General features: G+C 36.1%; 1 protein-coding gene across 2 annotated transcripts; it reads left to right on the forward strand.

The window, feature by feature from the left end:
* Nucleotides 1-693: 693 nt before the first annotated feature.
* LOC133803908 (cytochrome P450 78A7) lies at nucleotides 694-2,877 on the forward strand. Of its 2 annotated transcripts, XR_009878207.1 has the most exons (3): nucleotides 694-1,786; nucleotides 1,879-2,735; nucleotides 2,779-2,877. XR_009878207.1 is itself a non-coding variant. In XM_062242054.1 (2 exons), exons 1-2 carry the CDS (start codon nucleotides 785-787, stop codon nucleotides 2,503-2,505), a joined length of 1,629 nt encoding a protein of 542 aa, XP_062098038.1. In that variant the 5' UTR covers nucleotides 694-784; the 3' UTR covers nucleotides 2,506-2,877. The 2 variants fall into 2 exon arrangements, 1 of the variants encoding a protein (XP_062098038.1); XM_062242054.1 differs by having other exon boundaries at nucleotides 1,879-2,877.
* The last annotated feature ends 18,605 nt before the right edge of the window (nucleotides 2,878-21,482 follow it).

Genomic DNA, 21,482 nt, shown 5'->3' on the forward strand with positions numbered 1-21,482 from the left:
TTATAGACCCATTGAGATTCTTCTTACGACAATAATTAAGAATTAATTACATGAAAAAAAGAAAGAAATAGATCTCTCTCTAGTCTCTCTCAAATGATCAGGGGCTCTCTGTTTTTGGTGTCGCACATTCAATTTCAGAAACAGTCACATCTCTCAAGGCGTTGCTTGAACCACAAGCGTTACCCTTATTTCTTTTTTCCCTCATTTTCTCTCTCAGCAAACATATAATAAATATATAAATATAGTGTGTAAAAATAATAACTAAAGAATATATATAAATAATATAATAATATTTTGGGGCGATTGGTTCGCCGTTTTCAGTCTCAAAAAATCTATGTTACCATTTAATGCCTATCCCAGGCCCAGCACTGCAGCACATATTAAACCTGCCCTCTTCAGAGAACATCATCATCCATAACGCTCTCTACTCCCTAGTCAGTTCTCACCCCAACCACACAATATGCAAAAACTCCTTTCTTTCATGTGAAACCACAATCTTATCTCTCTTCTGCCACGTGTCACGTGGTTTCAACTATCAAGATTTCTAATTTTTTTTTCCACCCCAAATTAAAATATACAATATTATATATACTGTATATAGATAAAAAAATTAAAATAATAACAAAGCTACCCTCTTCTTATTATTGTTTATAAAAAGGACACGTAATTGTGTTGCCCCTCTATATTTAAGTCTCGCTCCCTCACCTTTTAATTCACCAACTGCAATTGAAAAAAAGAAAAGAAAAGACCTATCTTTCTCCCGTCTCTGCTAGAATAGGAAAGAATGGAGACTATGAGCCTGGTTACTAAGAATACTAGCTGGTGGATGTTTACTTTGCCGGCTTTTCTAGGCTCCAAGACCCTTCTCGACGGCTACGTTTTGCTCTCTTTAGGCTTGGCTTTTATCACCGTTGGGCTCCTAACGTGGGCTTTCACCCCCGGTGGCCTTGCATGGAAGAACGGGAGGAGCCGGAGAGGCTTTACCGCCATTCCAGGACCTCGTGGGCTACCTATTTTCGGGAGCCTTTTCACTCTCAGCCTTGGCTTAGCTCATCGCTCCTTGGCTTACATGGCTTGGAGTCGAGCCAACACAAAGCTTTTGGCTCTCAGCCTAGGCTCCACCCCAATCGTGGTAGCTTTTGATCCTCATACTGCAAGAGAAATCCTGACCTCTCCTCATTTTGCTGACCGGCCACTCAAGCAGTCAGCTAAGAGTCTCATGTTCGGACGAGCCATCGGCTTCGCTCCAAACGGGACTTATTGGCGACTCCTTAGGAGGATCGCTTCATCGCACCTCTTCTCTCCCAGACGAATTTTAGCCCATGCATCCGGTCGTCAGCTAGAATGCACAGCCATGCTGCGTAACATAGCAAACGAGCAGTGGACAAACGGTGTGGTTTCCCTAAGGAAGCACCTCCAAGCTGCTTCCTTGAACAACATCATGGGCAGTGTGTTTGGCAAAAGATATGATCCGTCCAAAGATAGAGAAGAGCTAAATGAGCTCCAGGATATGGTAAGAGAAGGATTCGACCTATTGGGTGCTTTCAACTGGACTGACCACCTTCCATGGCTCAGTTATTTCTACGACCCTTTTCGTATAATTGAACGCTGCTCCAAACTCGTTCCCCGGGTCAGGAAACTAGTTCGGGCCATCATCGAAGAACATAGACTCCGAAGAAATAACAACCCCGGTGAGCTTCAAGATCATGGTGATTTTGTTGATGTGCTGCTCTCTTTGGATGGGGAAGAGAAGCTTGAAGAGGATGACATGATCGCTGTGCTGTGGGTAAGTTTTTGAATTTATTATATATTACTAATCATTAGAACGACCGAGGTTAGCTTGATATATACTGAGTATATATGGCTTGGCTTATGCAGGAAATGATTTTCAGAGGAACAGATACGACAGCTTTGTTGACTGAGTGGGTATTGGCCGAGTTGATTCTAAACCCTGATAAGCAAGAGAAGCTGCGAAGGGAAATTGACACCGCCTTCGGTGACGGAAGAGCCGTGACGGACGCCGAGTTGAGCAACTTGCCTTATTTACAGTCGGTGGTTAAGGAAACCTTGAGGGTGCACCCTCCAGGCCCACTACTCTCCTGGGCCAGGCTATCCACCTCGGATGTCCAGCTCAGCAACGGCATGCTGATCCCGGCCGACACAGTGGCCATGGTCAACATGTGGGCCATCACCCATGACCCGCACGTGTGGGAAGATCCACGTGCCTTCAGGCCCGAAAGGTTCATTGAGAGCGAGGGCGGCGCTGACGTGGACGTCCGTGGCTGCGATCTCCGTCTCGCTCCGTTCGGGGCGGGTCGCCGGGTATGCCCGGGAAAGAATCTGGGGCTCGTGACCGTTACCCTTTGGGTGGCTAATCTAGTTCGCCATTTCAAGTGGGTCCAGGACCCAATCCAGCCTGTTGATCTGGATGAGGTCCTGAAGCTATCTTGTGAAATGAAGCGTCCTTTGCATGGTGTGGCTCTTCAAGTGATGAAGCTTGCTTGAGTAGTAATGTGTGGTGTTGGTGTAGAATGAAGTAAGATTTGGTTTGAGTCGTCCATATATTAATGGATATTATTATTTTTAGGGGTTAGTATACCGGGTTCCTTGTTTAGTTCCTTATTAAGACGTATTTGTAGTTTTTATATTTTTCAAATTGTAATGGGCTGCTTGTTTAGGTTTAGGTACTAGGCATGAATGGCATGGTGCGCCATTCTATTTAATATCCTAGAGAGGTCTCCAGTTTTGGTGCGCCATTTTATTTAATATCCTAGAGAGGTCTCCAGTTTTGGTAACGGCTTTTGTTTGGAGAGCTCCTGCCACCTGCATTTGTGAATCATGTTATTATAGTGTTAATGTTTGCATCTAATATGTTCATTCCCATCTTATATTTAATTATTTGCATGTTCATTTGCAGTCTTCTAATATTAGGGTTTTATTTTTAATGGAGCGTTCATTTCTTCCAGTATTATTCACAATGCCATTTTTTTTATTAACTAAAGAAACGGTGAAATTGAAATGTCATTTGAGTTTATGAGTTATGCATAGGCTTTAATTGATAATAATAGTGATAATAAGGACATTGGCTTTCTAATCCGTAGTCAAATGGTATGGATCCGTTACTAGATATAAACTAGTTACTGAGTGTCCAAAGAAATGATCGTTGATCTTTCCTAATTATTATTTTTTTGGCGGTAACGGTTGTGCATTGATTAACGTAATATTATTACGTAGATATATTAGCTTGATATATTTAATTGTACGAAGGTTATATGATTATGTATCAAAACAATATACCTGATATTATTTATTTGTTGTAGTTGACAACACAAAACTGTAGTTAGTTTTAAAACCTATATTTTGTAAAATGGATCAAAATATTAATCAATAATTTTAAATATGATCATAATATCCTTAGATTTTATAAGTTAATAAAAAAGATTGATGGTTAATTAAAAATATAATAATGTTAAAACTAATTAAAATTAAAAATAAGACTATTAACCTATTTCTCTCTTCTCACCCACGTTCCCATTTCTCCCACCCCATTTCAGATCTGGTGCTAAACCCAACAATTCTTGTGAGCCACCCACTTCCCACACACCTATTTCAGATCGGTCAACTGCCTTCTGTTAATTGCCGACACCAAGCCAAGTATTACCGTCAGAGATCTACCTGCGCCATCTACCGAAGGTCAATGATGCTCCTTCTTCGGCACGAGACGACAGTGAATTGTGTATCCACTTCACCTACACTCATCGGAGGTCATACCTTGGAGGAGATCCTTGTGGCTAACATCTCCCACGTGGTGAGGAGGATGGATTTCCAGCGAGAGTTGACTCCAGGGCACCTATGCAAGAAAGAGAGATGGTTTAGGAGAGAGACGATACATGGCAATTGAAGATAGACAGAGAAAGACATCTGAGTTGTTGAAAGAAAAAGGCAACCAAGTTGGTTCATCCTCTTCATACCAACAAATTTTTTGGTTTGAAGTTTTAGATAGAAACTGCTGTATAATGCTTAAATCTGGATTTCAAGGATGAATTGAAGAACATATATTTTGATTTGAATATAGGTTTTGAAGTAAGAGCTCAGAACATCTTTTGCTTTAATTATTTGAATCTAGATATTGAATATTGATTTCAAGCATTTGAGTATTGTAATGTGATGTTTCATTCATATGGGATAGATTTTAGAATTTAGTTTTTGGTAAGATTTAGGTTTTAATTTTGTTTTATTTTCATCAAAATGTTTTAAGTTTTTAATTAACTAAAATCTATTTAAAAAAGAATAATTAGATTTTCAATTTATTTTTATTTTTGTTTAATTAATTAAATTGTAAAACCAATGGTATTTTAGTCATTGATATTATTTTCAACGAAATCGAATATATGATATTATTTTTGATACATTTTGTAAAATACTAAATTTTAAATTTCATTTATCAAGTCAAACAAAAACACCAAAATGATAATTACCATTTTTTAATTCTTCTTCTAGTTAGAAATGTGAATGAAATTTTGAAAGTTAACCCATATGCATTATTTGTAATCTTTATATTATCTCTAATATAAGATATAAATTTTGAGCCAAACTTAGCATAAAAAACGAGTTGATGGTATATTTGACTCAATATTTGTGATTGTGATCCAATACACAAGATGCAAACTAAAAAAAAATTAACTATTCATTTAATATTTATTGATAATATACAAAAAAATATACAAACGAATTGATGTTAGTCATTAATTGTTAACTAATAAATTAATCACAATATAATAAATAAAAAATAATATTTATTATTATGTCAAATTTGACTTATATTATATTTTTTGCTAAATTTTGTTCCTGGCATATTCTGTGTGGCACATTTTTTTAGCATGTATCACGTTTTAAAGCACTATTAGAGTAATACTTTTATTAAAATCAAAATATGATAAATATAATAATAAACTACTTGTTTGACACACCATTAAAAATGTTGTCAGTGTCTATTCTAAAATCACTCAAAAAATATCAATAAATACATTAAATATAAATAACAGAAAAATAACCTGAAAAAAGGGAATATAAATAAATACATTAAATATTTATAATATTTTTTTTGTCAGAAAATATCCATAATATATAAAATTAAAGTCAAAGAAAGGGAAATAATTTAAAATTATGCATCAAAGAAAATCAAATGGAGAGATATTCCTTCGGTTTAATAAAACCTCATGTTGATTTGAATGATATTAGACATAAATACAAATAACTTGAAGAAAAAAAAAGGAGAATTTCAGTCAACTCAAACTGTCCAATTGTTTGCAATTCATAATCACTACAAAAAAAAGATTATATAGCGAGAACATTATACCGATAACATGTCTTCGGTATAGACATTTCATATGCGCGGGACATTTTCGCGGTTCTGAATAGGTTTAGTTGCTATACCGAGAACCTATACCGAGAACATGTTCTCGGTATAAGGTTTATAAATATCCCCCTCAGCCACGAAGCCCTTTCTCCTTCCTCTCTGGTTTCTCTAGGTTTTCTCCGAACCGTTCGCCTCCCTCTGCCGATTATCGCCGTTTTCCTCCATAAAACCTCGGTTTTAAGCCCCAAAATTGCCAAGGGTGAAGGAATTTCTGTGTATTTGTTGAAGGTATGGTTTATTTATTCATTATATATATATATATTTATGAAATTGTATAATGATATTTTCTAATTTTTGTTTGAAGGTTGGGTATTCGGTTTTTGTTGGACTATAGAGATTGCTAGCAAGATATTGAAGGCATTGGTAAGTTTTTTTTAATTTTTCTGTATTTTTTTTTTAATTTTTGAATAATTTATGTTTTTTTATATAAATAATATAATATTAATTTTAATAAAAATCTGAAATAATTATATTAGATAGAATGTATTTATTTTTAGGTTTTCAAAATAAGTATTAGTGAAAATGATATTAGGAATTAGAAAATTGTTATATGATTAATTAGTATTTTTTTTAAATAAATTCTATGTTGTTTTGGTGAATTTTATGTGTATTAAACATATTAGTAAACATATTAAATATTTGAGTGTTAATTTGAAAATTTTGGTGGTAATGTTAGTATGTTGTTGTCGTTAATTTTAATTCTTTTGCTTATGTTAGTAGTAAAAATTAAGATTTTATGAATATTGATGATTAATTTGTTGTTGTTAATTTTTAGTAGAATTTTAATATTTTGGTTAGAAAATTGAATAATTAATAAAATTTAGACTAATAATTATAAATTATATAGTCGTTTAAAATGTATTTGTAATGCTCTCTGCATGATCTGGGTCTGGATATTTTTTATGTATTATTTGCAGGATTTTAAATTTTGGGATAGATTAAAATATAGTCGTTATGCTGCCGAATTTTTTATAGAATTGTAAAATTTAGAGATATTGTGAATATTAGTAGAAGTACTCAATAAAATTTCTAATTTAATAAATAGTGAATTGATAAGTAAAATAATATATTTTAAAATTAACATTAAAAAAAATTAACATTAACATTATGCAACTAAATTTTAATAAAAATAAACATTAATTAAATAATTTAAGTAATAATTAAATCCTAAAGTAAATAAATAAATTTTAAACAAATCTTAGAAATTTTGTTTAAATTAATAAAACTATTCAATAAAGCATAAGTAAAATATGTAATTTAATAAATACTAAATTAATATGTAAAAAAATAATATTTGCTAGTTCTGATTAAAATTAACAAATATATTATTAGAAAACCATTATTAAAATTAAATTTAAAATTAAAAAAATTAAAATTAATATTTGTTAGTTTTAATCATTATTAAAATTAAAATTAAAAAAATATGTTTTTAATAATATTTGTTAGTTGTTTTTAATTTTTCTGTATTTTTTATATTTTTTTTTTCAATTTTTGAATAATTTATGTTTTTTTATATAAATAATATATTTTAAAATTAAGATTAAAAAAAATTAACATTAACATTATGCAACTAAATTTTAATAAAAATAAACATTAATTAAATAATTTAAGTAATAATTAAATCCTAAAGTAAATAAAGAAATTTTAAACAAATCTTAGAAATTTTGTTTAAATTAATAAAACTATTCAATAAAGCATAAGTAAAATATTTAATTTAATAAATACTAAATTAATATGTAAAAAAATAATATTTGTTAGTTCTGATTAAATAAAATTAACAAATATATTATTAGAAAACCATTATTAAAATTAAATTTAAAATTAAAAAAATTAAATTTAATATTTGTTAGTTTTAATCATTATTAAAATTAAAATTAAAAAAAATATGTTTTTAATAATATTTGTTAGTTGTTTTTAATTTTTCTGTATTTTTTTTAATTTTTTTTTTCAATTTTTGAATAATTTATATATTTTTTTATATAAATAATATATTTTAAAATTAAGATTAAAAAAAATTAACATTAACATTATGCAACTAAATTTTAATAAAAATAAACATTAATTAAATAATTTAAGTAATAATTAAATCCTAAAGTAAATAAAGAAATTTTAAACAAATCTTAGAAATTTTGTTTAAATTAATAAAACTATTCAATAAAGCATAAGTAAAATATTTAATTTAATAAATACTAAATTAATATGTAAAATTTAAATAATTTTAATAATATTTACACTGAAATATATTATAGTTAGATATCATAAAACAACATAATTAACTTCAAAGAGCATAAGACATTAAAAAAACATATTTAATTTTATTTGTTTTTTTCTTTGGTAATAAGAAATTATTACCAAAGATATAATAGTGTTATTATCACCTAGTGATAATATTATATTTTTTTAGTGTTCATCACAAGAAGCCTTAGACCCGTTTAGAGAGGGTGAGTCATTGAAGACTCTTACATTTGTCTCTCTCTGAATTAGGACACACACAAATTGATTGTAAGTTTGATGATTAGTGTTCCGTGCAGTGCTACATTCATACAATGTCGATCGACAAGAGCTGGATTAATTTGACAGATCGATTATCCGATGAGTATGAGGCTGGTGTGATGGATTTTCTCCAGAGAGCTCGGCAGTGCGTTGACTCAAGGGGATTGGTGAAATGTCCGTGTAGGAGGTGTGTCAACGTTGAATTTCAGACGATTGATGTATTAGAAAATGATCTTTTTGTAAATGGTTTTCTACGGAAATATACCAATTGGCATTGGCATGGAGAGGATGAAATAATACCAATGAGAGCTCGGATAGATCAAAATGATGAAGATGAAATGATGGATGTTCTCAATGATCTTATGCAAAATGACAATGACGAACAAGCGGAGAATGAGCGCGGTCAAGAGATACCTACAACAGACTACAGGGGTGGGCAATATTATAACGATTTGTTTGCTGAGATCGAGGCTCCATTATTCCCCGGGTGTCAAAATTACACATCATTGAATTTATTAATATGAGTCTTTCTTATAGTATGTGGCCGGTAGTGTTGACGACATATAACTTGCCACCATGGTTGTGCATGAGAGAAACTAATTTCATGTTGAGTTTATTAATTCCGGGACCTCATTCGCCAGGAAAAGATTTTGATGTTTTCTTAAGACCATTGATTGATGAGTTAAAAGAATTATGGGTGACTGGTGTACAGACTCGAGATGCAGTCGATGGCAGTTTCTTCACTCTTCGGGCAGCTTTGATGTGGACTATAAACGATTACCCAGCAAGGAGTAGCCTTTCTGGATGGACTGGCCAAGGTTATCATGCTTGCTCTACTTGCAATGTGGCAACACCATCTATTCGTTTACAAAAGAAGGTTGCCTTTTATGGTCATAGACATTTTTTACCAATCAAACATGCCATTAGAAGGGACAAGAAGACATATGGTGTCGTTGAAAAAAGATTACCACCAAAGCCATTAACCATGCAAGAAATGTTCACACAAATGAGTTTTATACCTGATTCTCTTCCTGGTAAGCATGTCAGTTATGGCGGCCAAAAAAGAAAGCGTACAAAAGAGCAAGTTGGTTGGCGGAAAAAAAGTATATTTTTTGAGCTCCCATATTGGGCCAACATAATGTTGCGACACAATCTAGATGTTATGCATGTTGAGAAAAATGTGTGCGACAGTTTAGTAGGCACAATAGTTGGGCTGGAGAATAAGACCAAAGACACAGTTAGTGCCAGAGTAGACTTGGAGAAGATGAAGATGAGACCAGAGTTACAGCTGAGGAAGTTGAATGGTCGGATACAAAAGCCTGCGGCCAAATTCACTTTCACTGTTGAAGATCACCAAAAGTTTTGTCGATTTCTTAAATCAGTGAAGTTTCCAGATGGTTTTGGATCTAACCTAAGGAAAAATGTGATTGATAATGACAATAAGATCACTGGTTTGAAATCGCATGATTGTCACATCATTATGCAACGCCTTTTTCCAGTTGGTGTGCATGCATTCCTAGAGAAATCGATGAGTACAACTATTATTGAGTTATGCACTTTCTTGAAGCTCATTTGTGCGAGAACTCTAAAAGTCTCAGATTTAGAAAAAGTCAAAACTTCAATTGTTGAGATTGTTTGCAAGTTAGAAAATATTTTCCCACCTGCTTTTTTCGATATCATGGTCCATCTACTAATACATTTACTGGAAGAAGCAATACTTGGAGGACCGGTTCACATGAGGTGGATGTATCCTTTTGAAAGGTATATGAAAAAATTGAAGAATTATGTCCGTAATAAAGCACGTCCAGAGGGGTCAATAGCAGAAGGATATGTGGTTGATGAGGCATTAACATTTTGCTCCATGTACTTGAAAGGTGTTGAGACAAAGTTCAATCGTCCAGACCGAAATGTAGATGTTGGTCCATCACTTAAAATGATGTCGGTCTTTCGATCTCAGGGTCGTCCAATTGGTAAGAAATCATTGACAATTTTGGAAGATGAAGTGAAGAAAATAGCGGATTGGTATATTCTAAACAACTGCAATGAGATCTTGCCATATCTTTGGTATGTAATTAAAGTAGTTCATCAATTCATTGCATGTTTATTATAACACTTATTAGTAGCTCTTAAATTAGTTGTTTTTGTTTGTTGCAGAGAGCATAGGGAAATTCTACAGACTAGAGGTGTTGAAAACCTAGACCAATTACATTGAGAGGAATTTCCTAATTGGTTTTATAATAAGATTTATCATCTTCGACAAACAGGATCCTTGGAAGTACATGAAGAATTAATCTCTTTAGCAAACGGTTCTTCAACTCGTGTTGCGTCGTACCCTGGGTGTGTTATAAATGGAGTAAGATTTTTGTGTTATGACAGGGACAAGAATCGCAAAACTCAAAATAGTGGAGTCTCTGTAGCGGGTGTCGAAAATAGTACTTATTACGGCCAGTTGGAAGAAGTTTTAGTGATGTCATATCTTTCTGGTTGTTCTGTTGTATTATTTAAGTGCAAATGGTTTGACACTAATCGGTCTTCAGGATTAAAGTTTGAGCAAAACATAACGAGTATCAAAACCAGTTCGGAGGCCTTCAAAGATGATAAATTTATCTTAGCAACTCAGGCTAACCAAGTTTTCTACATTGAAGACCTTAAAAATAAATCTCATTGGAAAGTCGTCCAAGAAGTGCATCACAGAAATGTGTGGGACATCCCACTAGTTGAAGAACAAGCGGAGGATGTAGAAGTAGATGTTATTCACGACACTAGTTCCTCTAATTTCCAATTATTCGTTGATCTTGGACGGTTGCCACAAATCAGCTTTGAACGTACGGGGGCTCCATTACAATTTGTTGAGATAGATAATGTTGCAATTGAGGAGGAGAGGGAGGAGGAAATGGAAGAAGAAGAGGAGGAGGAGGAAGAGGAAGTGGAGGAGGAGGAGGAGGAGGAGGAGGTTGAATATGAAGATGATGAAGAGGAAGATGAACACATAGAAACCGATGATGATAGTGAAGATTATTATAGTGATAATTAAGTGGTAATTTTATAATATGTTGAAGTAATTATTTTTAACAATAAATAATTTTATATAGTCATTTTTATGTGATAAATGTAATTTTAATATCGATTAATTTGACAGATATGGCTGATGTTATTGCTCAATCTCACGGGGGTGATGGTGGAGGATGCGATCCTCCACATGGACCGTCAGATATCCCAGCTGATTGTGAACGAGGTAATACTTTACACATTGATATACTCCTTAAAATTTAACAATTAATCCATATTAATTTTAAAATATTGAATTTTCATACAATAGCGCCTCCAAATAAACGTGGACGCCATAAAGGATTGAACACGCGGGAAAATAGGGAACAGTTGGGGCGTCCTCTCCCTCTCGAGTGGGATGTGCGGGGGAGAACATATAAAGAGATCGGAGAGTACAGCTCAAATTTCTCAAGAGAGCTCGGATTACTTGTTCGACAGTACACAGATCCGGACTGTCCTCAATGGTCAAAAGTACCAAATGCCTCGAAAGAAAGAATACTTGCACATTTGGAAGTAAGTAGTTTATGTATTTTTATGTTAATTCTCATTTTATGTTATATATCATATTTACTAATAAATGTTTGTAAATTAGGATGATTTGTTTGATATTGGGCGTACTAGATATGGAGAAGGGCATATGCCTGGGATCTTGAGAGGCATTGATACTTCGTGTGCTAAAAAGTATTCTGACTGGAAGTACGATATTAAAGAGCATTTAACGATTAATGGGCCACAAAATCGTTATGGTGGTTTCATGGATACGCAGTGGCAAAAAGCAATTGAATTTTTCCGACGACCAGAAATTACGGTATTAATTTCTTGCTAAACTTAACTATCTTAATTAAATATATTACTAGCGATAACTTTTTGCAGAAACGTTCTGTGGTCAACAAGGAAAATAGAAGGAAACTGAAAGAGCTTAGCTATGGAGGTTCTCAGTCAATCCCTGCCCTGCGCTATAAAAAGGTTAGTTAATTAATTATTTTTTAGTTTATTTTTCTTATTTACGTTTAATTATTAATTTTATAAAAATATATGTACGTGACAGCGCAATTTAGAGACTGGGCAACTTGAGTCCATCCCGGATAGCTGGATGGATACTCACCATAAATCAGGCACAGGGTGGGTGACAGAGACAGCAAAAAATACTTGGGTACGTTAAGTTTTTTTAAACATTTTTCAAAATTTTAATTGTTTCAAAATTTTAATTACATTATACATTGTATCACAGGAGGAATTGCGTGCATACTGCGACACACAGCAGACACAGGCAACTGATACTGAGAGTTCCACACCAGTTTCGAGTGCGCCTGAAGATGAAGACATATCTTTGGTACAAACTGTCTTCGGAAAACGACGGGGCCACCAGAAAGGATATGGACGTATCCTTAACATAAGAGATCGACCTCCATTTGATTTTCATCCTTCACAAACTAGAGATGAAGAGTTGTCTGAGATGAGAGAGCGTCTTCGACAGTTAGAGGAGCATGTCCAGACTCATTGTATCACCCCGGGATCTCAATCTGCCCCACCACCACCCGATGATCCCGATGTTGGAGCACCGACTCAGTAGGACTTATGTATGAATTTTATTACAATTGACTATTACATTATCATGTTTAACACAACTCTTTATTTTGATTCAGCGAACATACTCTTATGTTTTTATTTATATGTTTAATATAAGTGTTTTAATTTTATTCTATTTTTTTATATTTAATTCAAATTAAATAAATAAATAAATAAATAAGGGAATAAATATTACAAATATAAAAAAAAAATTCGGGAAAAGTCTATACCGAGGACATTGTCCTCGGTATATACCAGCAAGATGTCGGTATATACCAGCACGATGACAAATTGGGGTTGATTGTACCGAGGACATTTTTCACTTTCTACCGAGGACAATGTCCTCAGTAAAACCTATACCGAGAACATTTTTAATGTCGTCGGTAGAAGTTTTGTTTTACCGACGCGGCTGTACCGAGAACTTTCTACCGACGACATTGTCTCGGTAGAGTGTGTACCAAGGACATTTGGGCTTATACCGAGGACATTTGTTCTCGGTATAGGCCTTGTTTTTTGTAGTGAATGTTAAGTAATGGCTTAAAAAACATTAATTTGGCTATAATTATGAATCAATAATAATCATTTTTTTAAAAATAAAATCATCTTGAAAAAGTAAATAGAAAGATGCACAAACTTTCGATAACTATTAAAAAAAATATCATATACATCAGAAAAATTCAATATTTTAATTTATTACCAATCAAATAATAATTTATATAACAGTGAAAAATAATTTTAAAACAACAAATTTAAATAACAGTCAAAAATTGAAACACTACAATAAAAAAATGAGTTTCGCATCAATAGCACCGACACGCTATAGTTAATGATGCCACTAGAGCTACTAATGTTATAAACGATGACTAGTTTGGAGTCTCGCTTTAGCGTTAGTAGCACAATACCATGAAATAGCCAAAGAGAAATTTCACTATTTATGCATAATATTGTGTATAATTACTAAATAATACCAATACTAATTAGTTTTTCAAATTGGTGCTAAACCCCCTTTCCCCCCAAAACTCTCTCACTCTCTCACACTCTCTCTATCTCTCTGTTTCTCTCAATCTCTTCCTCCCCGAAACCCAAACCCAACCTGAAGGCAAATTTCAAAAAAAAACCCCAATTGATCTCAACCTCTCTCTTTCTCTTCTCCGAAGTCGGCCACCCAACCTCGTCGAGCTCGTCGAACCTATCGAACCAACGTTGGCAACGAACCTGCCGAACCAAGTTCGAACCCATTGAACCCATCAATCGAACCCATATTCTCATTAAGGTAAATTCTTGAACCCATATTCTCGTTATTGTTGTTTTGATCCCTTTGAATCTGGTGGTGTGGAATGGGTATGGCAGTTCTTAGGTCTGTCATTTTTTCTAGGTTTGAACCAGTAGCTCGATAGGTTCGATGAAGTTTCGATAGAAGCTCAATTGATATATGGCAATATATGAAACTAGCTCGATAGATGCGATTATGGTTCGATAGTAGGCTTGATATGGTAGTTTGAACGGTTTGATGGTGGATCGATAGAAGCTCGATAAGAGCTCGATGAATCTATGGTATTAGATCAAAAGGGCTCGATAGGTTCGATAGTAGGCTCGATGGATCTATGGAATTAGATTACAAGGGTTCGATAGGTTCGATAATGGTTCGATGTTAGACTTGATTGTAGCTCGATGGTTATTTATGTAGACAAATTTTGCTTAGCTCGATAGGCTCGACACTGGCTCGATAGTTTCTATAGATTTAGGTTGTTGATATTGCTCGATAGTTTCTCGATAGTTGCTCGATAGGGTATGTTGCAGCTCGATTATAGCTCGATAGAGCTCGATGGCAACTTATTTCAGTGTTTTGATGAATTTTTTTTATTCTGTTTTCTTACTAATTTTTTTTCATGTGTTGTTGCAGATGCCTAAGTTACTTGTTCCGTTCAGTGATCACTTTCCTGGTCGAGTGACATATCGGGGTAGTAGCACTTTAAATCACATTAAGACTAGGTTTGTGGAGCTCAGGCTGCTTGAAAGGGCTAAGGAATCCCCTTTCAAGCAGTTCTTTTTGGCTTCAGAGTTTAATTTCTCTAGAGTCTTGGTGCATCAACTACTGTTGAGGAAAATCGCCAGCAACAACGAAGATGAGGTCATTGGATATTCCTTTGGACTATGTTGATGATCCAACTACGCCTCCTACCATCATTGTGACACCTGACGCTGGGACTCCGGCAGTTGTTATTGTCAACCCTGAGGATGTTGTTGGGGTTCGGTTTCAGAGGACTAGACGCCAAAGACACATGCCAGATTGGTTTGAGGACTACACTGCTCCCACGAGGAAAAGACCTCGCACTGATGCAGCTGTACCAGAAGAGGAGGCTACATAGGAGGCTACACAGGTGCTGGACCCTCTCAAGAAGCCAGATTGCAAACAGTATAGGACAATGTGTAAGTGGCTGCTTGGAGACATCCCCAACAAGACCCCAGGGGATGTAAAGACTGGGAATCACGGTCCAGCGTGGTTTTTGATGTGGAAAACACCCCAGTCGTGGCTTAATGATGGCGTAAGCCATTTATACCTAATGACTCGATAGTGGTAGAAATTATGTTTTGTTTTCAATTTTACAAGTTCTATTTTTATTGACTCGATATGAGCTCGATAGGAGCTTGATGGGGGTTTCCAGGATCGATATGAACTCGATGGAGCTCGATAGTAGTTTGATATGGGTGTTAAATTAGGGTTGTTTTTTACTGTTTGAGATTAGCTCGATGTGAGATCAATAGAGATTGATAGTAGTTCGATATGGGTGTTAAATTAGGGTTTGTTGTTTACTATTTGAGATTAGATCGATGTGAGATCGATAGAGCTCGATAGTAGTTTGATATGGGTGTTAAATTAGGGTTTGTTGTTTACTGTTTGAGATTAGCTCGATGTTAGCTCGATAGTAGTTCAATATGGGTGTTAAAATAGGGTTGCTTTTTACTGTTGGAGATTAGCTCGATGTGAGCTCGATAGTAGTTCGATACGGATGTTAAATTAGGGTTGTTGTTTACTGTTTGAGATTAGCTTGATGTAAGCTTGATGGAGCTCGATAGTAGTTTGATACGGATGTTAAATTAGGGTTGTCGTTTACTGTTTGAGATTAGCTCGATGTAGCTCGATTGTAGTTCAATGTGAGCTCGATGGAGCTCGACAGTAGCAATTTATAATGGTCTTTGCTAAATTTTTATATCGTACTCTCTTTGTAGCATATTGATGCGGCAGAACACATGCTTCATATGCGTCACAAGTATTTTCCCAGTATATATCGACATAATGCAGTTGTGATGAACATGTATTTCTCACAAGTGATACCTGCCCGATATGATTAGTACAAGAAAATTGCCGACAAAACAAAGTATACGTGGGATTCTGACGTTATGTCCATGTTGACTGGCATCGAGCAGTAGTTTCTGGCATCTTGGGGAGGAGTTGAGGATGTATATTGGTGCCAGAACTATGGACAACAACATTGGTTTGCCATTGAGGCTTCCATTTCTAGTTGGACCCTCACTGTTTACGATTCGGAGAACTCGGTGATTAGTGACGCAAAGCTGGAGGAAATTATGAATCCATGGTGCTTTTTGCTTCCTTCTCTATTAATGCAGAGTAAACTGTTTACTAATAGCTTGATGTTGAAGATTCCATCAGCAGGAAAGAGGCCGCATCAGTTCATATGGTGTCGCAAACAGAAACATGAGCTCACTCACAAACATCATCTTCATACTAAATTTGTTTCTAACTAAAATTATAGTAATGTACACTTAATGTTTACTTTTTTTTTACAGTGGGGATTGTGGTGTGTATGCTGTCAAGCATATTGAGCATCTAATGGTCGGCCTTCCATTGGAAACTATCTGTGATGAAAATATGGAGGTGTTCAGGAACAAGTGGACCACAGACTTGTGGTATCAAAATTTGTTACCTTGATGATTGTATATATACAAGGTATTTACATGTACAGTTCTTTGTTCACATTTTTTTATAACTTTCTTAAATGCATAGATAGCTAATATCAAGCTATATCGATCTGTTATCGAATTGTTATTGAGCAATATCATTTTCATATCCATTATGTAGATGTAATCGAACTAATATTGAGCCATATCGAACCATTATCGAATTACTATCGAGTTATATCGAGCTTCAATCGAGCAATATCATTTTCATATCCATTATATAGTTGTTATCGAACTAATATCGAGCCATATCGAACCGTTATAGAACTACTATCGAGTTATATCGAGCTACTATTGAACCATTATCGAGCTATGATTTGAAGTCAGTTTAGAAGCTAACATACATATTATCGAGTTCATATCGAGTTTACATCAAGCTTAACATAAATTTTAACAAAAATCAAATAAAAAGGAAGGGAAAACAAGCTAGGTTATTAATACAACAAGTCCAAATGGGAAAAAAGAGTTTATAGCCTAGCTTTGCATGTAGCCCTGATGTGGCCAAGACCACCACACATGCTACACTTGCGCTCTTTGCGAATGATTTCGCCACTCAATGGGTAGAGGTTTGTCTTCCTTCTTCCCACCTTATTCTTCTTCAATCGACCAACTGGTTGTTTTTCAATGGGAACCCCAAATTGCATTTTCTCTATGTTCTCGGGAACTTCCCAATCATCCCGTTGCCAGTTGGGTAAATTGTTTCTTTGTAAGACTCCCTCCACATCTCAGTAGTGTAATATGGTGAACACAGTGAGTAAATGTTGACACCGCGCAAGATGGCCATAGCCACACCATGAACACAAGGGTAACCCATTATTTGAAACTGGCCACAGGAGCATGATTTGGTCATCAAATTCACCTCACCATCACCTTCTGGGTCTACCACATGAAATTCAAACTGTCCAAGAGGATGGACTTTCAAGTACCTTGTATCATCCGCAATGCTTGAGACATCTTTCTCATATATTGTTGCTAATTTGGATGTGCACTTCTCTACCTCCCCACGACGCACGGAAAACCATGACTGAATTGTGAAACAAATGAATTCCACAAAAGTAGTGACTGGGAAGGTTCTTGCGTCTTTGGTTTTGTTGTTGAAACTTTCAGTGTAGTTGCTTGTCATTAAATTGTACTGATTCCCAGGAAAGTAAGCACGAGTCCACTTATCGAAGCCAATACCCTCGAGATATTGAGCTATGGCAGGATCCATTTGCTTTATATTGTTGAAGAACCTGTGAAATTTTGACTTCCGAAATGCATATGCCGCATTCCACATCTCCTTATGACAGTGATCGGTCTTGAACTTAGTGATTACATTCATACTTATGTGATGGTAGCATGCGTCGTGGTAGGCATCAGGGAAGACCAACTCAAGAGCATGAATAATGCCAGCATGCCTGTCTGATACAAAAGACAGATTATAAACAACTCCAATGGCTTCCTTAAATTTCATCATGAAATACTTCCAAGAAGCATGATTCTCACTATCAACAATTCGCATCCAATGCGACAGCACACAACATGTGGCCACCATACCTTGACTTCAAGAAAGTGTCGCCCACACATATAACAGGACGACATGATGTAAATCCCCTTCTACAAACTCCGAGTGAGAAGAAACAGTAAAGAAAGCGACCATCATCTGTGACAAAATCAGTTACTGTACCTGGATTCTTTTATTGTAGCATGTACAAGTAAGAAGGTAACTTGGAGTACGATTCTTCAGGTGTCCCCCTGACATAACCGAGTGCCTTCTCTCTGCATATCCAAGCCTTCATATAACTCATATCGATCCCAAAATTATTCTTCATATCCTCCTTTATGCTGTTTGGTGGGTAGCTAGTGCCATCAATAGCATATTTGTTCTTGAGAAGGGGCCCAATGCCAGAAGGTGCTGCTTGACGGTGGTCTTTTTGTTGCAATTCTAGTGAGCAAGTATGTACACTATTATAAACAGTGATCTCAAACATCTCCGATCGCGCTACTTTTTCCCTCTTATTCTCCAACCACAATTAGGATCCTTGCAGGTGATATAAAACACATCATTACCAGACTTCTTAACCATTGTAACGACCCAAAATCACTAATATGGCTTAAGGGCCTTGATTAGTGTGCCGGGAGGGCATATTTGGTCCATGTGTGAATTAATTGATTAAATACATGATTATATGTTAAGTATGCCATTTGATTATATGAATGTTATAATTATGAGAACCACATTATTATGTAGGTAAATCTGCAGCATGCGACTTGAGGCGATCCTAGGGAGCTAGATAGCGGGAAAAGTCACAACGGGGCTTAGTATTTGACTTTGGATAAGTCAGGGGTATTTTAGGTATCGGGTAGTTATTTAGACTATCGAGTTATGGAAATAAATATATGGAGATATATTTGACGATAGGAAGCTTAGACGAGAATATTGGGGCAAATTACCGTTTTGCCCTCGAGGACGTTTCCGGTACCCCGAGCCTCGGGATGGATTAAACCGACTAGGATTAGACTAAGCTAATGGAAATAGAGGAATAAAACATAAACCGACTTATACTCTCTTCCTACTCTTCTCTTCCCTTTTCTCTCCCAAGAAATTACAGAAACCCAAGGGAAAATCAGCTAGAACTTAGTGATTTGGGCTGGAAATTTGTAGGTTAATCTGGTGCTCAGCTAAGTGAATTTAACCAAGTTTAAGGTAAGGACTGAACTGTGTTTCTGAGCATTTTAATTTTGAGTTTTGACTGGGTTTTAAGGGAGTTTATGGTTTTTGATGTTTAAAGGTTGAATTAAGTTGAGAAACTTGGATTGTAGCTTAGGAATTCGTCAAGAAGGTGGTTCAGCAAAAGAGGTAAGCTTCAATTCGTTATTTAGAGGTTTAAATTTGAGTATTGCATGACTGGTTTTGGTGTTTTAAGTTGCTGGGTTTCAGAGAATCAAAAGGGAGTTTTAGTGGGTTTCTAAGTTGAATTTCTGTTGGGATATGTTGTTAGAGTCATGATAAAGGTTTTGTGACTGATGGGTTTTGAGTTAGGATGCTTTGGGATCGTTTTGGTTGAGGTTTAGATGTTGGAAATGGTGGATTTTCTGGGCACGAAGGGAAGGGCCGCGACTCTGTTCTAGAGCGCAGCGGCCCTAGCATGCAAGGAAGCCAAGGAGGCTCGGCCAAAGGGAAGCGCCGCGGCGCCCAAGGGCAGGGCCGCGGTGCGTGTCTGCTTCCAGGGATGGCCTTTGCTCTATTTTAGGGCAGGGCCATGGCGAGGTTCCAAGGGTCGCAGCCCTTAGGTGCATACTTGAACATTTGGGGTTTTCAAGTGCGGGAATCTAGTCTAGGGTGCTCGGAATTGACTTCGCCACCGTGCTTGGTTGAATTCAATTCCCTGAAAGCTAGTTTTGTACCTGAAAACCTTTACTTGAATATTAATGGAATCCAATATCTTGGTTGTGACTAGGTGTTAAAGCTAGGGCTCGGGAAACGGATTGTGCTCGAGGGACGTCGCTCGTAATTAGTGAACGTAGAAATTAAAGGTAAGAAAACTGCACCTGGTTGTAAATCAGTAATGGGGCTAAGGGTTCCCTAACGTGTATGCTTGAAAGGATGGTATTATGCCATGTAAACTAAACAGTGAACCAACGACCTAAGGGTGCCAAGGGTTACACTAGCACATAGGGTGCGGCTCGGCCACTGGTAGCCGAGGACAGCTTAATATGCACTGAGCTCGGTTTAAGCGGGCCGGAGTCAGTGGGGTAAACAGAGGGTGCCGCCTAAGTTGTCGGCCTTGACTATTGTGTGACTTGATTATTATAAGACTTGAATGTTATCTGTGATTAGTTGCATCCTTGATTCTAAGTTTATGCTGAATGGTTAATGTGGAATATTTATTGATTGATCATGCTTAAAGAATTGACTATTTGATATTGATGTTCGTGTTGCGTATTATCTTTTCTTGCTGGGCCTTGGCTCACGGGTGCTACGTGGTGCAGGTAAAGGCAAGGGCAAGCTTGATCAGCCCTGACTTGGAGAGCTCTGCGGGCTGAATGTACATGACCAGCTGCTCAGCCGCCACGGTTGGGGTGTAGGCAGGGACGCGGGAACCATAAATGTCTAGTTTGCCTTAGTATGGCTAATGGTTGTCTGTATTTTGGGAATGTTGTAAACTAACTTTAAAACTCTATTTCTTCTTGGGATCCCATGTATTAAACTGCTTAATTATATAAAATGAAACTTTTGAGACCAAAACCTTTTTAACCTTAGCTCATACTTGTTTAGTGACACGTTTTTAAATTAATGACTTGATTAGCGAGTCCTGCACATTTATAAGTACACAGTGTAGCGGTCTTGGCTATCCAGGACGTTACAACCATAAACTCAAAATTATTCTTCATTGCGAAGAGAGCCGCTTTGGTTTTCAATTCCATCTTGTTCTCAAAAGTCTTCCCAAGATGTAATTCCCCCAACGCTACATCGGATGAGGGTGATTCAGAACGACTAGAAGCCATGATATCTTCTTTTGTAAACATGGGAGCACTCCATTTTCTGTGATCTTCTATTGAACATATTGGAATGTTCCTTGTATAGTTATATTCTGTTCCACCAGGGCGACTAGAGCTGGTGCCAGGTGTTTGACGTCCTTGACTTGGTGGGTTCGCCCGTGCAATATGACGTATTGGTTGTTCTTGTGCTTGTTCTACTTGCAAATGTTCAGCTACTGGATCGTCATTCACTAAATTGTATCCTAAGTCCTCATTATGTTCAGCTACTGGATCATCATTCACATAGGGGTTGTAATCATTTTGGTTGTCCCTCAGGTCACCAATAGCACATCCTAAAGTACTGCCTGCTCCCTCAGGCCCAGGAGTGGAATATGGGTCTGCAATGAAAATCTTTTTAACAGGAGTGACACACAAGGCCAACCTTTCTTTAGATGTTACTCCTAAGAATGCACGGACACCAAGATCACTTTCAACATGAACGGGTGTAAAT

The sequence above is a fragment of the Humulus lupulus genome, chromosome 1 (genome assembly GCF_963169125.1).
Source record: "Humulus lupulus chromosome 1, drHumLupu1.1, whole genome shotgun sequence".
NCBI lineage: Eukaryota > Viridiplantae > Streptophyta > Magnoliopsida > Rosales > Cannabaceae > Humulus > Humulus lupulus.

What these genes read in the sequence shown, in the direction of transcription:
- LOC133803908 (XM_062242054.1), top strand. Translation starts at nt 785, where the DNA reads ATGGAGACTATGAGCCTGGTTACTAAGAATACTAGCTGGTGGATGTTT. An exon ending in ACATGATCGCTGTGCTGTGG is followed by an intron (nt 1,787 to 1,878) that starts GTAAGTTTTTGA and finishes TGGCTTATGCAG; the next exon opens with GAAATGATTTTCAGAGGAAC.